Source organism: Aotus nancymaae, unplaced genomic scaffold (assembly GCF_030222135.1).
Source record: "Aotus nancymaae isolate 86718 unplaced genomic scaffold, 86718_ANA_hifiasm-v0.15.2.pri h1tg000006l, whole genome shotgun sequence".
Classification (NCBI taxonomy): Eukaryota; Metazoa; Chordata; class Mammalia; order Primates; family Aotidae; genus Aotus; species Aotus nancymaae.
The window spans coordinates 134779-149219 of record NW_026988417.1 but is presented as its reverse complement, the minus strand read 5'-3'; the positions used below and the strand labels follow the sequence as shown (position 1 = coordinate 149219).

The 14441-nt window shown below is 43.3% G+C and overlaps 1 protein-coding gene across 2 annotated transcripts in view; it reads right to left on the bottom strand.

The window, feature by feature from the left end:
- The window catches only part of ZNF718 (zinc finger protein 718), a 43717-nt gene extending 29508 nt beyond the window's left edge, over positions 1 to 14209 (bottom strand). Inside the window, exons 1-3 of one of the 2 annotated variants that reach the window (XM_064365009.1) lie at positions 14025 to 14209; positions 6428 to 6554; positions 5150 to 5245 (exon numbers count right to left, since the gene is read on the bottom strand). In XM_064365009.1, coding sequence (XP_064221079.1) covers positions 5150 to 5245; positions 6428 to 6554; positions 14025 to 14027 — 226 coding nt within the window. In that variant the 5' untranslated portion in view covers positions 14028 to 14209. Of the gene's footprint in view, positions 1 to 5149; positions 5246 to 6427; positions 6555 to 14024 lie in introns of those variants that run through there. The other variant, XM_064365011.1, reaches the window with a different exon arrangement.
- Positions 14210 to 14441: the final 232 nt, after the last annotated feature.

Genomic DNA, 14441 nt, shown 5'->3' with positions numbered 1-14441 from the left:
TCCAAAGAATGCAGCAGTTTGTCTCTCTCTCCTATACCTATGACTTAGAAACCCCATCCCTGCTTGAATTGTCCTGCCTTTCAGGATGGAACCAATGTATATCTTACATATATTGATTTATGTCTCATGTCTGCTTAAAATGTATACAACCAAGTTGTGCCCAAACCATCTTGGGCACATGTTATCAAGGACTTCCTGAGGCTATGTCATGGGTACGCATCCTCAACCTTGGCAAAATAAACTTTCTACGTTAACTGAGACCTGTCTCAGATTTTCGGAATTCATACTCTGTTGCCCAGGTTCATCTTAAACTCCTGTGCTCAAGTGATCCACCAGCCTTGGCCTCTGAAAGTGCTGGGATTACAGAAATGAGCCACTAGACCTGGTCCAACATACAAATATTGGTTGCATTTCCAAATAGTAACAACAAACTTTCAAAAAAACAAACAAACAAACAAAAGCCAAAATAGACAAATGGGATCTAATTAAACTTAAGAGTTTCTGCACAGCAAAAGAAACAATAATTAGAGTGAACCAACAACCAACAGAATGGGAAAAAATTTTTGCAATCTACCCATCTGACAAAGTCCTAATATCCAGAATCTACAAAGAACTAAAGCAGATTTACAAGAAAAAACAAACCCATTCAAAAGTGGGTGAAAGATATGAACAGACACTTTTCAAAAGAAGAAATTTAGGAGGCCAAAAACATGAAAAAATGTTCACCATCACTGGTAATCACAGAAATGCAAATCAAAACCACACTGAGGTACCATCTCGTGCCAGTTAGAATGGCGATCATTAAAAGATCAGGAGACAACATATGTTGGAGAGGATGTGGAGAAAAAGGAACACTTTTACACTGTTGGTGGAAGTGTAAATTAGTTCAACCATTGTGGAAGACAGTGTTGCGATTCCTCAAGGATCTAGAAATAGAAATTCCATTTGACCCAGCAATCCCATTACTGGGTATATATCCAAAGGATTATAAAGCATTCTATTATAAAGACACATGCGGCACCATTTACAAAAGCAAAGACCTGGAACCAACCCAAATGCCCATCGATGATAGACTGGATAAAGAAAATGCGGCACATATATACCATGGAATACTACGCAGCCACAAAAAAGGATGAGTTCACGTTCTTTGTAGGGACATTGATGAATCTGGAAACCATCATTCTCAGCAAACTGACACAGGAACAGAAAAGCAAATACCACATGTTCTCGCTAACAGGTGGGTGTTGAACAATGAGAACACATGAACACAGGAAGGACAGCATCACACACTGGGATCTGTTGTCAGGGGCTAATGGAGGGACAGCGGTGGGGTGGGGAGGATGGGGAGAAATGCTAGATATAGGTGATGGGGGGATGGAGGCAGCAAACTACCTTGCCATGTATGTACCTATCCAACAATCCTGCATGTACTCCAGAACCTAAAGTACAATAAAAAAAATTTTTTAATAAATAACTTAATTAAAATAAATTTAACTGATGAGATTAAATATGTATACATTAAATATAATAAGATATTATTGACAGAAATTGCAGTAGACACAAATAAATGGAAACATATTCCATTAGGATAACTAATATTGTCAAAGTACCATATTATCAAAAGTGATCTATATATTCAATGTGAAAATTTTAGTGTCACTTTTCACAGTAATAGAAAACACAATTGTAAAACTTAAGTGTAACCTTCAACAACTTTAACATGAGCAATACTGAGAAAGAACAATGCTGGAACCTCATACTCTAATTTCAAACTTTATAAGAAGGTTACAGTAATCAAGAATATGGTATGTGCATAAAAACAGATACAAAAACCAATGAAACAGAATAGAGAGCCCAGAAACAAATCCATGTAGACAAGATAAACTAATCTTTGATAGGGGCACCAAGAATATGCGAAGCACGTATAGTCTTGCCAACACATGGTGCCAGGAAAACTGGATATCCACAAGCAAAATAATAAAAGTAGATCATTTTCTTACACCACACCCCTGAATCAACTCAAAATAAAAGACTTAAATCTAAGACATAAAAACTTAAAACTCCTGAAGAAAACATAGGGAATAACCTTATTGATATAGGTCCTGGCAATAACTTTTTTGAAATGACATTAAAAGCACAGCAACAAGCGGCTGGGCGCGGTGGCTCACGCCTGTAATCCCAGCACTTTGGGAGGCCGAGGCGGGTGGATCACGAGGTCAAGAGATCGAGACCATCCTGGTCAACATGGTGAAACCCCGTCTCTACTAATACAAAAAATTAGCTGGGCACGGTGGCGCGTGCCTGTAATCCCAGCTACTCAGGAGGCTGAGGCAGGAGAATTGCCTGAACCCAGGAGGCGGAGGTTGTGGTGAGCCGAGATCGCGCCATTGCACTCCAGCCTGGGTAACAAGAGCGAAACTCCGTCTCAAAAAAAAAAAAAAAAAAAAAGTACAGCAACAGAATAAAATACAAACAAGTGAGATTGCATCAAAGTAAACAGCTTCTACAGAGCAAAGGGAAAAAAAAGTTTTTTTTAAACCATGCAAAACAGAAAAATATTTGAAAGCCATATTTCTGATAAGAAGTTAATAGCCAAAATGTACAAGAAACTTCTGAAATTCGAAGAAAAACAACAATGATAATCCATTCAAAACTAGGCAAAAGGTGAGTTTTTCACCCGCAAAACAAACATACAAACAAGGGAAAATCTGTACGCTGATGGTGAGAAATATATAAATAAATTCGTCATAACAAAACAGTAAACAATAAAAATAGAAGTATATAATCCAGCAATACCACTTCTGGGCATATTACCAAGGGAAATAAAATTAGTACCTCAAAGAAGTATCTTTAGCCCCATGTTCATTGTAGTATTGTTTACAATGGCTAAAATATGGGGTCTGTGTGTGTGTGTGTGTGTGTGTGTGTGTGTATGCAATAGTGTGTATATATATAATACATAAGACAAAATTATATATATATTATATATATACACACACAATAGAGTATGTATGTGTGTGTCTGTATATATACACACAGTAGAATACTATTCAGCCAGAAGAGAGAAGGAAATCTAGCCATTTACAACATGGATAGACCTGGAGGACATTATGCTAAATGAAATAAGACAAACATAGATAGACAAAGAAACTGCATCTTCTCAGTTAGATGAGAAACCTAAAAATGTAAACTCATAGAAGCAGAGAGCAGAATGGTGGTTATTAGTGCCAGAGGGTGGGAAATGGAGATGTCATTCATGTTCAAAGAATACAAATTTTTAGTTATAAGCTGAGTAACTCTGAAAAATCTAAAGTACATCCCCATTAGATCTGCAAAATAGCATTGTGTTTATAGTTAGTAATACTGTAATGTATTCTTATGATTTGCTACAATAGTAGAACTTAAGTGTTCTTACTATAAAAAAAAAATTGCTGGTGGGAGCGGTGGCTCACACCTGTAATCCCAGCACTTTGGGAGGCCGAGGTGGGTGGATCACGAGGTCAAGAGATCAAGACCATTCTGGCAAACACGGTGAAACCCCGTCTCTACTAAAAATACAAAAAAATTAGCTGGGCGTGGTGGAGCGTGCCTGTAGTCCCAGCTACTCGGGAGGCTGAGGCAGGAGAATTGTTTGAACCTGAGAGGCGGAAGTCGCAGTGAGCCAAGGTCGCGCCACTGCACTCTAGCCTGGCGCCTGGTGCCGGAGTGAGACTCTGCCTCAAAAAAAAAAAAATTTGCTTATCTACGTGAGGTAATAGATGTGGTCATCAACTTGACTATATTTTATTTTACTATATATATTAAACCATTACATTGTACACATTAGTTATACAACTTTTTTATTTATCAGAAAAATCCAAGTCACATAAACACGGATGTACAGTAAGCCCTCACTTTATGTTCAAATTAGGTTCTTGAAAACTACATCATTAAATGAAGCAATGTTGCTATATGTCATGCAAACATAACTCGTCTGTATCAATTATACTCTGATAAATTAGTTTTCTCACATAATATGTTACTTCACTTACTGTTTCCAAGAACCTATCAACAAAGTGAGAATTTACTATATACACGTACAACTTATATAGGTGTGTGTCTGTGTGTGACACACACATTTTTATAGATTTCAATAACAGAGAATTTCAGAAGGCTTCCTACTAAGTAAGATAAAATTATAAGATAATAGCTATTAAGAAATAAGGTAACAATGGAGAGCTTAATATACACTTAGCAATGCGATAAGCTGGTTAACGACACAGTGCATTTAAGAAATCTAGAAGGTGAGTAGATACTTTAAACCAGTGGTGGCCAATCTGTTGAATGTGAGGACATTTTTGCTTATCCGTGGTGGTGGATATCACAAAAATTATTCACGAACCTTTTTTTTTCTTTTTTTCCTCATCAGCTATTATTAATGTTAGTGTATTTCATTTGTGGCCAAGACTATTTTTTTTCCAGTGTGGTCCAGGGAAGCCAAAAGGTTGGAAACCTGTGCTTTAAATAATTTGAAAACTTCCAAAAATAGAGTTTAAAATACAAATTTCAGTTTACATTAAAACAATAATATTTTGAAGTAAAATAAAATTACATTTTTTCAGATTTAGGAAAATGCTTATTGTTCTGATAAAATTGCTGAGTAAGAATTTTTGTAGAATTACATTTGTAACTTCTATAGGATTAAAAATCACTAAGCAGAAGAGATGTCCAATATGTGTTCTTGGGATTTCTGAACCAAATCTCAATATGTCCACTACTCACCTTACACATTTTAGACATGATGCAAAAAACAGTATTTGGAAGAAAAAAAAAAACCTTCAACATAGAGCTCCTCAATTATACAAATATTCCCAGGTCTCCAAAAACAATGGAACAACAGTCAGATCATGGAGCCCTTTATAAGTGATAAAGCAGACAATGGCTCTCCCTGTAAACTTGCACGTGAGCTCACTAAAGGAAAAACAGAATTATTAGATTTAAGAGCATGGGACAGAAAATGACCTTATTTGTGAATATGAGAAAAAATGCAGCCTTTTCCGAAATTATTTTTATTGGCACAGAGCTTCCCAAATTACATGTTAAGGCCTCGCTTCCTTCTTGACCTTTGGCCTCCTTGCCTGTGTCCTCTCCTTCGTTCACTGTCACCTACCTGGGGGTTTGGCTACTGTCTCACGTATCTTCACATTGCAGGGCTCTTTTCTTTGCTTCAGACAGGTGACCAGGTCTGGGTTAGAGATAGCCACACCTGTTTTATTTTAAAAAAATTAACATAACTATTGCTGGGGAATACTCCAATTACCAACATAGCACTATGTTAAGTAGAACAGAGAAATTATGGAAGATTCTAGAAAATTAATCTTTAGAATATTTAAGTATTTTGGCTGGGCGTGGTGGCTCACGCCTGTAATCCCAGCACTTTGGGAGGCTGAGGCAGGGGAATCACGAGGTCAGTTCGAGACCAGCCTGGCAAAGATGGCAAAACCCCATCTCTACTAAAAATACAAAAATTAGCCAGGCGCAGTGGCAAGTGCCTATAACCCCAGCTACTTGGGAGGCTGAGGCAGGAGAATCGCTTGAACCCAGGAGGTGGAGGTTGCAGTGAGCCAAGATCATGCCACTGCACTCTAGCCTGAGTGACAGACCAAGACTCTGACTGAAAAAAAAAAAAAAAAAAGAATAAATATTTTATTTTATTTTTTTATTTTTATTTTTCCTTTAAGACGGGGTTTCACCACGTTGGTCAGGTTGGTCTTGAACTCCCGACCTCAGGTGATCCGACCGCCTTGGCCTCCAAAGTGCTTGGAATACAGGCGTGAGCCACCGCGCCCGGCCAAGAATAAGTATTTTAAATCTGTGGGCTTTAAGCTCCACTACCGAGTACTACTGAATCAAAAATAAGTGGTGCAAATTGCATTTTAAGATGTGAAAGACAATATTTTATGCCATTTAATTTATAGAATTACCACTAACCTAGAGTGAAGAACACAAATTAGCTCAAGAGAAGGTTTACATAAAGATGAAACATACTAAAGATTTTATTTTTTACACTAGGCTGGAGTGCAGTGGTGCAATCTCGGCTCATTGCAACCTCATTTCCCTGGTTCAAGTGATACTCCTGTCTCAGCCTCCTAAATAGCTAGGATTACAGGTGTGCATGACCACACTTGGTTAATTTTTGTATTTTTAGTACAGATGGGGTTTCACCATGTTGGCTGGGCTTGTCTTGAACACCTGACCTCGTGATCCTCCCACCTTGGCCTCCCAAAGTGCTGGGATTACAGGCGTGAACCACCATCCCCAGCCAATTTTTTCTTGAAGAGGGGAACTGAAATTCACACAAAGCAGACGCTCCCAGGAGACATTCTACAAAGGAAGAAAATAGAACTCTGAGTAAGTATTAGGAATTACATATTAAAGTTATCCTCACCTAGGGAGACCAGGTTTCTGTAGTTCTCCAACATCACATCTCTGTATAAATTCTGCTGGGCAGGGTCCAGACATGTCCACTCTTCTGGAGAGAATTCTATGGCCACATCCCTGAATGTTAAGAGTTCCTGAAAATACATATTTAGCAAGTGACAGAGGTTTTTTTTGTTTGTTTGTTTGTTTTTTATATATGAAGTCTCACTGTGTTGCCCAGGCTGGAGTGCGGTGGCACAGTCTTGGCTCACTGCAACCTCTGCTTTCCAGGCTCAAGCAATTCTTCTGCCTCAGCCTCCTGAGTAGCTGGGATTACAGACACCTGCCATCATGCCCGGCTGATTTTTTTATGTTTATTAGAGACAGGGTTTCACCATGTTGGCCAGGCTGGTCTTGAACTTCTGACCTCAGGTGATCCACCCGCCTTGGCCTCCCAAAGTGCTGGGATTACAGGCGTGAGCGACTGTGCCTGGCCGTGACAGAGTTCTTAATTTGACTACAGGTGAAATGAGTTAAGAGAACTAGTTCTGACTTATGAGACAGACTGGAATTATCTGATAAAATAACTTTCAACTCAGTAATGTTCTCTAAAGTATTCTTTAACTCTGAGGAGAAAGGAGGGCATGCCTTTTGTTGCTGCAATGGAAATATGGGATACACTGACCTGCCCCTACCAAAACCAAGCAGAGCAGGCCCTATGTGACTTACTGGAACAAAGAGTGAACTCACTTCTCATTAAAGTATCTGGTAGCCCTCACATTTGACCCTGGCCTTGTGGCAGAATCATGTGAGGAATTTAATTTAAGAAGCAGAAATTTTTCCACCCAGAAAAATAGACAGGATCTGTGAGGAAGGCAATGGTGATGGTTTCTCTTCAAACTGTCCATGTGATCCTACCAGAAGACTAGTCTAAGAGTCACTGAGCCAAGCATTGCCTCTAAAGTTCAATGTGCATACTTGGTATTCAAAGCCTCACCGTAAGTAACAACATTCTGCAGGTTTAAAAAAGGTCCATGAATTAGCTTCTTACTGCAAGTCTGCTGTTAATGCTGTTAATGCTGACATTCCTCTCCCTGGATCCATTAAAATACCACTCGGCCAGAGAAAGCAGACACAGCATAGAGTCCCTAACCCCAACAACCGTATCACAAAATACTTTACATTTGAAGACAAGACAACCAATCATCATTTTGAAACATGGTATTCTCTGCAGGCCCTTCAAAGTTTACAAAGACAGGAGACGGTGGCAATGTCTGAGTAAGTCTGCATTTAAAAAACATGCACACTCATTAATGCGACCTTTATGGAGCCTGTACTATATGCTCAGAGTGTGTCACATAGCAGTGTGCTGGGAAGTTCACACTATATGTGTTAATTCTATAACATCCTGAAAAGAAGGTATTAAGTGTCCGATACTTCCCAAGATTTAAATGCAGGGCCCCAGCATTTCCATTTGTTCTTCTGTTTTCTTATCATTGATTTTTTTTTTTTTAATAAAAGATGGGGCTTCACCATCATGGCCAGGCTGGTCTTGAACTCCTGACCTCAGGTGATCCACCCACCTCAGCCTCCCAAAGTGCTAGGATTACAGGCGTGAGCCACTGCGCCTGGCCGATTTTTTTTTTTTAATGCATAGCATAATAGCTCAATATAGATAGGAAAGATGCAGAAAGGAACTGTTAAGTGCAATTCAGAGGAATTTTTTACTTTTGTGCTTGTATTTACTTTGAGACTTGTGAAAAAAACACTGAAACCGCAGAGATGGAGAACAGGTTGCTGGATGGGATGTCTCTGGAAACAATGATTTCAATTTTATAAAAAAGAATTTAAGGCATAAAAGTATATAGCTTTTCCTCATTTATTAGCTTTTGGGTTTCAGGAATTGTGAGCACCAGCTCTGGAGAGGCAGTAGAAATGGCCACCCCAAACTCTGATCTCTAAGCAGTTCTGTGAGAAATTTCAGTGTGGGGTCCGATCTGGACAAGGTTCATCAGAGGGTGGATCTGGGCAGGACTGGGACAGAAGGAGGACCCTAGGCATCTGCTCTCTATGCCCATAAGTATTTTCAGTTTTGTCTTTTCTAAGCCTGCCCAAGAGAAATTTGATTCCCAGAGTTCCAAAACCCTCATGTTTTTCTAGACCAATTATATTGGAAGCTAATTATTTATTCTCAGCAAGGTGAAAACAATACAAATAATAACAATAACAACTTCTCTTCTGTCAATGAATAGCCAATCAGGTGGTGGCATCAAAACTCACAAAACAGGAAAAGGGAAATAACCCAAATGAAGCTTAAGTCTCCTGTACAGTTTCTGTCTTGGTACTGAACACATGATGCTAAATTCGACCATTCATTCATGCGCTCTAGACTGTAAGTTCCTCGATGGTAGAGACCATGACTGCTTCATGTCTTTTTCTAATGACCATATAAAATAGAAGCAATTAGCTTATTGATGAGTTTGAGTCTCCAGATCTCCTCATTTTTCACCGAAGAACCAGAAAACTGGAACAATTCTTATCTGGGTACAATTCAAGGAGATTCTTTCTGTGAGGGAGGAACAAACCCTGGATGAGTCATTCCTCTTCCTCTGAAATGGGAGCAGAATTAGACCTTCTTGTCAGACTGACCCCAGTCTGTACAGGACATCCTTAAATATCTCAATTACTCAAAGATGCTGGTCAGAGTGTTCCCAGTGACCTTGGGTCAATGTAATGCCCCCATAGTAATCCAGGGAGGAGACACTCAGGCTGACTTTATAGGGTGCAAATAGAGCTGACCTGGTGGATTTGCAGATCCTGGGTCCAGATGTGATAACCCCTGTCCCTGATCAGCTAACTCTGGGGTAAGGGGAAGGACGACAAAGTACTGTATTTCTGCAACACAGTATACAGGAGGAAGGCACACTTGTGATTATGGTTGTCATTATGGCTCTGGATACTTTGTGGCTTTGACTTCCCACTGTTAAGAGGCTTGTTTACACTTACAGATTCTGCCACAGGATTCTATTCACATCAGAAGCCTCACACACAGCTGTAGCAGGTCACTGAACAAGACCTGGAAAACTCAAAGGGCTCCACTCTAAAAATGGGGCTTAAGATGTCTACGTTGACCTCTCATTATACAGAAAAAGTGTTCTGTGAGTTTTCCGTATGTCTTTAACCCACAGTCTCGGGAATCCTAGGCAGAGGGCAACTTTTATGTCCAGATTCTAGGTGGGATCAATGTGCCTCTGCATTTTTAGGGGATACCGCAAGCAGAGTAAAACCAGAGAGATCCTCTCATGGAGGCTCCTTCAACACATTCCAAAGAATATTTTGACCTGAAAGGAAAAAGCTGGAGTAAACATAATATAAGTAGAGAGGTTTTTTTTTTTTTGGTGGGAGGGGGCCAAGCTTGAAGATTGCAACCCTAGAGTATAAAGCTTCCCAGAATATACACTTCAATCACAAATATATTTGTAAAGGCAAAAAAAAAAAAAAAAGGAAGGCAGAGAGGGAACTGATAGAAAGTCGTCAGAAATTCTTACTGGTTTACAGAAGTAACTGGTTAGTGATTGGCTATATACATTGTTAAGCTATAGGGTGTGGGTTATAGTGTCCAGTGTGGCATTATTGGGTTAATTTATAGCCACTTGCGCCAACAGCAAGCAATTTCAAAAGACAAATAGTTCAAAGAGGAGAACAGTATATGACTGTGGTCTCATTTTAACAAATCTCTGGGTTTGATAATTAAAAAAACATAGATAAAAGTTCTTTTTGGGTCCAGGTGCGGTGGCTCACGCCTGTAATCCCAGCACTTTGGGAGGCTGAGGTGAGCAGATCACAAGGTCAGAAGTTTGAGACCAGCCTGGCCAATATGGTGAAACTCTGTCTCTACTAAAAATAGAAAAATTAGCTGGGTGTGGTGGTGGGTGCCTGTAGTCCCAGCTAGCCGGGAGGCTGTGGCAGGAGGAGAATCACTTGAAACTGGGAGGCAGAAGTTGCAGTAAGCCGAGATTGTGCCGCTGCACTCCAGCCTCATGACAGAGCGAGACACCCTCTCAAAATAACCCCAGCACTTTGGGAGGCCGAGGTGGGCAGATCACAAGGTTAGGAGTTTGAGACCAGCCTGTCCAATATGGTGAAACCCCATGTCTACTAAAAATACAAAAATTAGCTGGGTGTGGTGGCGCATGCCTATAATCCCAGCTACTCAGGAGGCTGAGGCAGGAGAATTGCTTGAACCTAGGAGGCGGAAGTTGCAATGAGCCAAGATCATGCCATTGCACTCCAGCCTGAGTGACAAGAGTGAAACTCCATCTCAAAAAAAAAAAAAAGTTCTTTTCTTCTCTCAAATCCCAAGACATAAATTCAGAATTTGGAACTGTACATTTAGGTCTTGGAGGGCTGGTGAGCTGTGCACATTTATGGGCATTTGAGCAAAGGGAGGAGAGAGAATTAAAGTTCTCAAGTTTAATTAATGCACATGCATAATCCTTGCTGGGTTTATCAGCCCCCACGATTTCTGAATCAGTGTCAGATCTGATGACAGAAGCTGTGGAAGAGGTGAAATAACAGATTGCTGTCCTGAAGTTATTTCTGCAGAAATCAAGTATAACTGTTCTGCAAGGGACTGTAGATCCCAAAAAGAGAGACCATTTTGTTTGAAGCTTTGGGAAGCACTTTGCTGTACTTTGTTGCACAATTGTGTGTTGTGACTGGAATCCTGAGAACAAAGATTTTTCTCTCAAGTAAAGCCTGGTGGGCACTTTGTGTATAACATCTGGTAATTCTGGACCGTGTGTGGAAAATATAACTAAAAGAAAAATTATCAGCTGGGCATGGTGGTTCATGCCTGTAATCCCAGCACTTTGGGAGGCCGAGGTGGGCAGATCACAAGGCCAGGAGATTCAGACCATCCTGGCCAACATGGTGAAACCCCATCTCTACTAAAAATACAAAAAAAAGTAGCTGGGTGTAGTGGTATGCCCCTGTAATTCTAGCTACTCAGGAGGCTGAGGCAAGAGAATTGCTTGAACCTGGGAGGCGGAGACTGCAGTGGCTGAGATTGCCCCACTGCACTCCAGCCTGATGACAGAGCGAGACTGTCTCAAAAAAATAAAAAAAAATTTCCAATCCTAAAAAAACTCTCCTCCATAATAGAACAGCAATAAAACGTTTTGTTATATAATTAAACCAAAATGCGATGTGCATCACAGCCTATTTACTAAGAGACTGCAAACACAGAAAAAAGTACCATCATTAGTTCTCAAGTAAAAGACTTGAAAGCACCATCAGTCATACACGGTTTATTACAACTTCACTTAGTAATTTGGGAGGTCATCTGGGTTTTCTAATTGGTAATATTCTAAGGAAAAATAAACTTCCCACATCTTTGTAACAGGACGGAGATCCGCAATGTGGAGCAAGGTACCTGCTGAAGGCAGCCTCCTACCTTCCCACAGAAACTATGGAATAGGGTATATATTCTTGCTATTTACATTTCAAAGCAATAGTTCCCAGGTCCTAAAGACAAGTCTGTGTCAGAAAAGACAAACAACCTATTTAACTGATAAAAAATGATTTACATATATTTCAAAAACCAATGTAACTACTTGCACATGGCTGGGCACGGTGGCTCATGCATGTAATCCTAACACTTTGGGAGGCCAAGGTGGGCAGATCGCTTGAGGTCAGGAGTTTGAGACCAGCCTGGCCAACATGGGGAAACCTCATCTCTACTAAAAAAAAAAAAAAAAAATCAGCCGGGCATGATAGCAGGTGCCTGTAATCCCAGCTACGGGGGAAGCTGAGGCAGGAGAATCACTTAACCTGGGAGGCAGAGGTTGCAGTGAGGCAAGATCATGCCACTGCACTCCAGCCTGGGTGACAAGAGTTTAACTCCACCTCAAACAAAAAAAAAAAGAAAATACTTGCATTTAAGGGATGAACTTAGGCACACTGTGCACAGGGAAGAGGATTTGTGGGGAAGTTAAAAGAGGAAGATAGGGGCCGGGCGCGGTGGCTCACGCCTATATTCCCAGCACTTTGGGAGGCCGAGGCGGGTGGATCACGAGGTCAAGAGATCGAGACCATCGTGGTCAACATGGTGAAACCCCGTCTCTACTAAAAATACAAAAATTAGCTGGGCGTGGTGGCGCACGCTTATACTCCCAGCTACTCGGGAGGCTGAGGCAGGAGAATTGCTTGAACCCAGGAGGCGGAGGTTGCGGTGAGCCGAGATCGCGCCACTGCACTCCAGCCTGGGTAACAAGAGCGAAACTCGGTCTCAAAAAAAAAAAAAAGGAAGAGAGAAAGGAGCTATCAGGAGACATAGGTGGGGGTAGGGCAGGATTGACAAAAGGACTGGTTTGTGATACAGGTACAGGCCCAGGCAGGGCTATGCTCTGACTGATTTCTGTGTCCATAAAGGCAGAAGACATTAGGATCAGGTGGTCCAGAAGCCTGGGTGGGTAAAGGAAACAGGCTCCTGCTACAGATCCAGTGTATGGGGTTAAGATGAGCCAGGAAACTTCTGGGCACTGCGTGTGTTTTTGGAAGAAAATTCGAAGTGCAAAGCTGCCATGGGCACAATTCCTGAGGGTAGAACCCTGTCCTGGGGAGAGCGTGGCCGTGCAAATTCCCAGCGGGCGCGCTCAGGAGTGGGTTAGCATTGGGTGGGGGCTGGCAGCAGGGTGCAGGGAAGGGAGGATTCTCAGAACTCCTTTCCTCTAGGTTTCCAGATCCCTCTCTACCCTGGAGGAGACCTGGAAGAACAGGACAGCGCATGTGCAGAACCCGGCCGGGTCTCCCGCGGACACCCGGCATCTCCCTCCAGCCCAGACACAGCCACGTCTGTCTTCTGACAGAAAACGTGCTCAACACCAGTCAATGCTCCACCCCAACGGGACGTCCAGCAACTCACTAACGACACCACCGAGTCGGCGCCGACCCCACGAGCTCAGCGCTCTTCCCGCAGCCGCCCCCGCAGACGCCGGTCCCCGCCTCTGGACACGCGTCTCCACGTCTGAACGCCCGCTACAGACCAAGGGCGCCCACGCCCTCCTCGGGGTCAGTCCCGCGGCAGAACTACTCGGAGCTCAGCCAAGCGCCGGGCGCGCCCACGCCGGTGTGTTCGAAGACGCCCCTCAGGAACAGCCGCGCGGAGGAGACGCGCAGGGCGGCGGGGGCGGCGGGGGCGGCGGGGCGGGCGCTTCGCTTCCCCACGCGCCTCACAAAAGCCTTTCCTTCAAGACCCGCCGGCAGCCCCCGAACCGCGAGCCACGGCCGGGGCCGCCCCGTTCACGAGTCCCCGTTTGCTCACAGGAACGCCACGTTTCCGGGGAGCCTCCATCTGACTCCGAACAGGGTCAAGTCGGGACGGCGTCTTCCCGCTCAGCTGCTCCTCACCTCACGGCCCGGGGAAGCTGCGGGGCCGCGGGCTGGGCCAGAGCCGCCGTGCGGGACCGACGGGAGCCCGGGTCCCTCGCCGGAGGGCACTGAGGACCGACGGCTGAGCGGCGGCAGCGGGGACTCGGCTCGCAGACGCGGTCCCGCCGCCGCCATTTCCCGCCGGTTCCGATGAGGCCTCCCCCGCGTCGGGACGCCCCGCCCCGCACACTCACCATTTCTGGGCTTCGGGGTGTCGCGGAGTCTCAGCTACGAATCATCCGATACCCGCAGGACACAGAGCGACGGCGGCCGAGGCTGTGGCGGAATCACCCGGGCCTCCGAGAGCCGAGGACACAAGGAAGCGAAGCTCTAACCCGAGCTCGGGCTGAAGCGCGGCAAAGACCCCGCCAGATCCCGGAAGCCGGCCCCTCCTCTTTGGCTGCTCGCCTGATTGGTCAGTTGTCACTCCAGCACTCTGATTGGATAGGACTCCAATCCCCGCCCTCAGGCCTTGAGTGACAGAAGTTGCAGCCATACATTGCACTGAGTGACGTGATAGACACAGGCTCCGGCCTCCTGGCTCTTTCAAGATTTTTTTTTTTTTTTTTTTGAGACGCAGTTGGGCTCTTCTCGTCCAAGTTGGAGTGCAA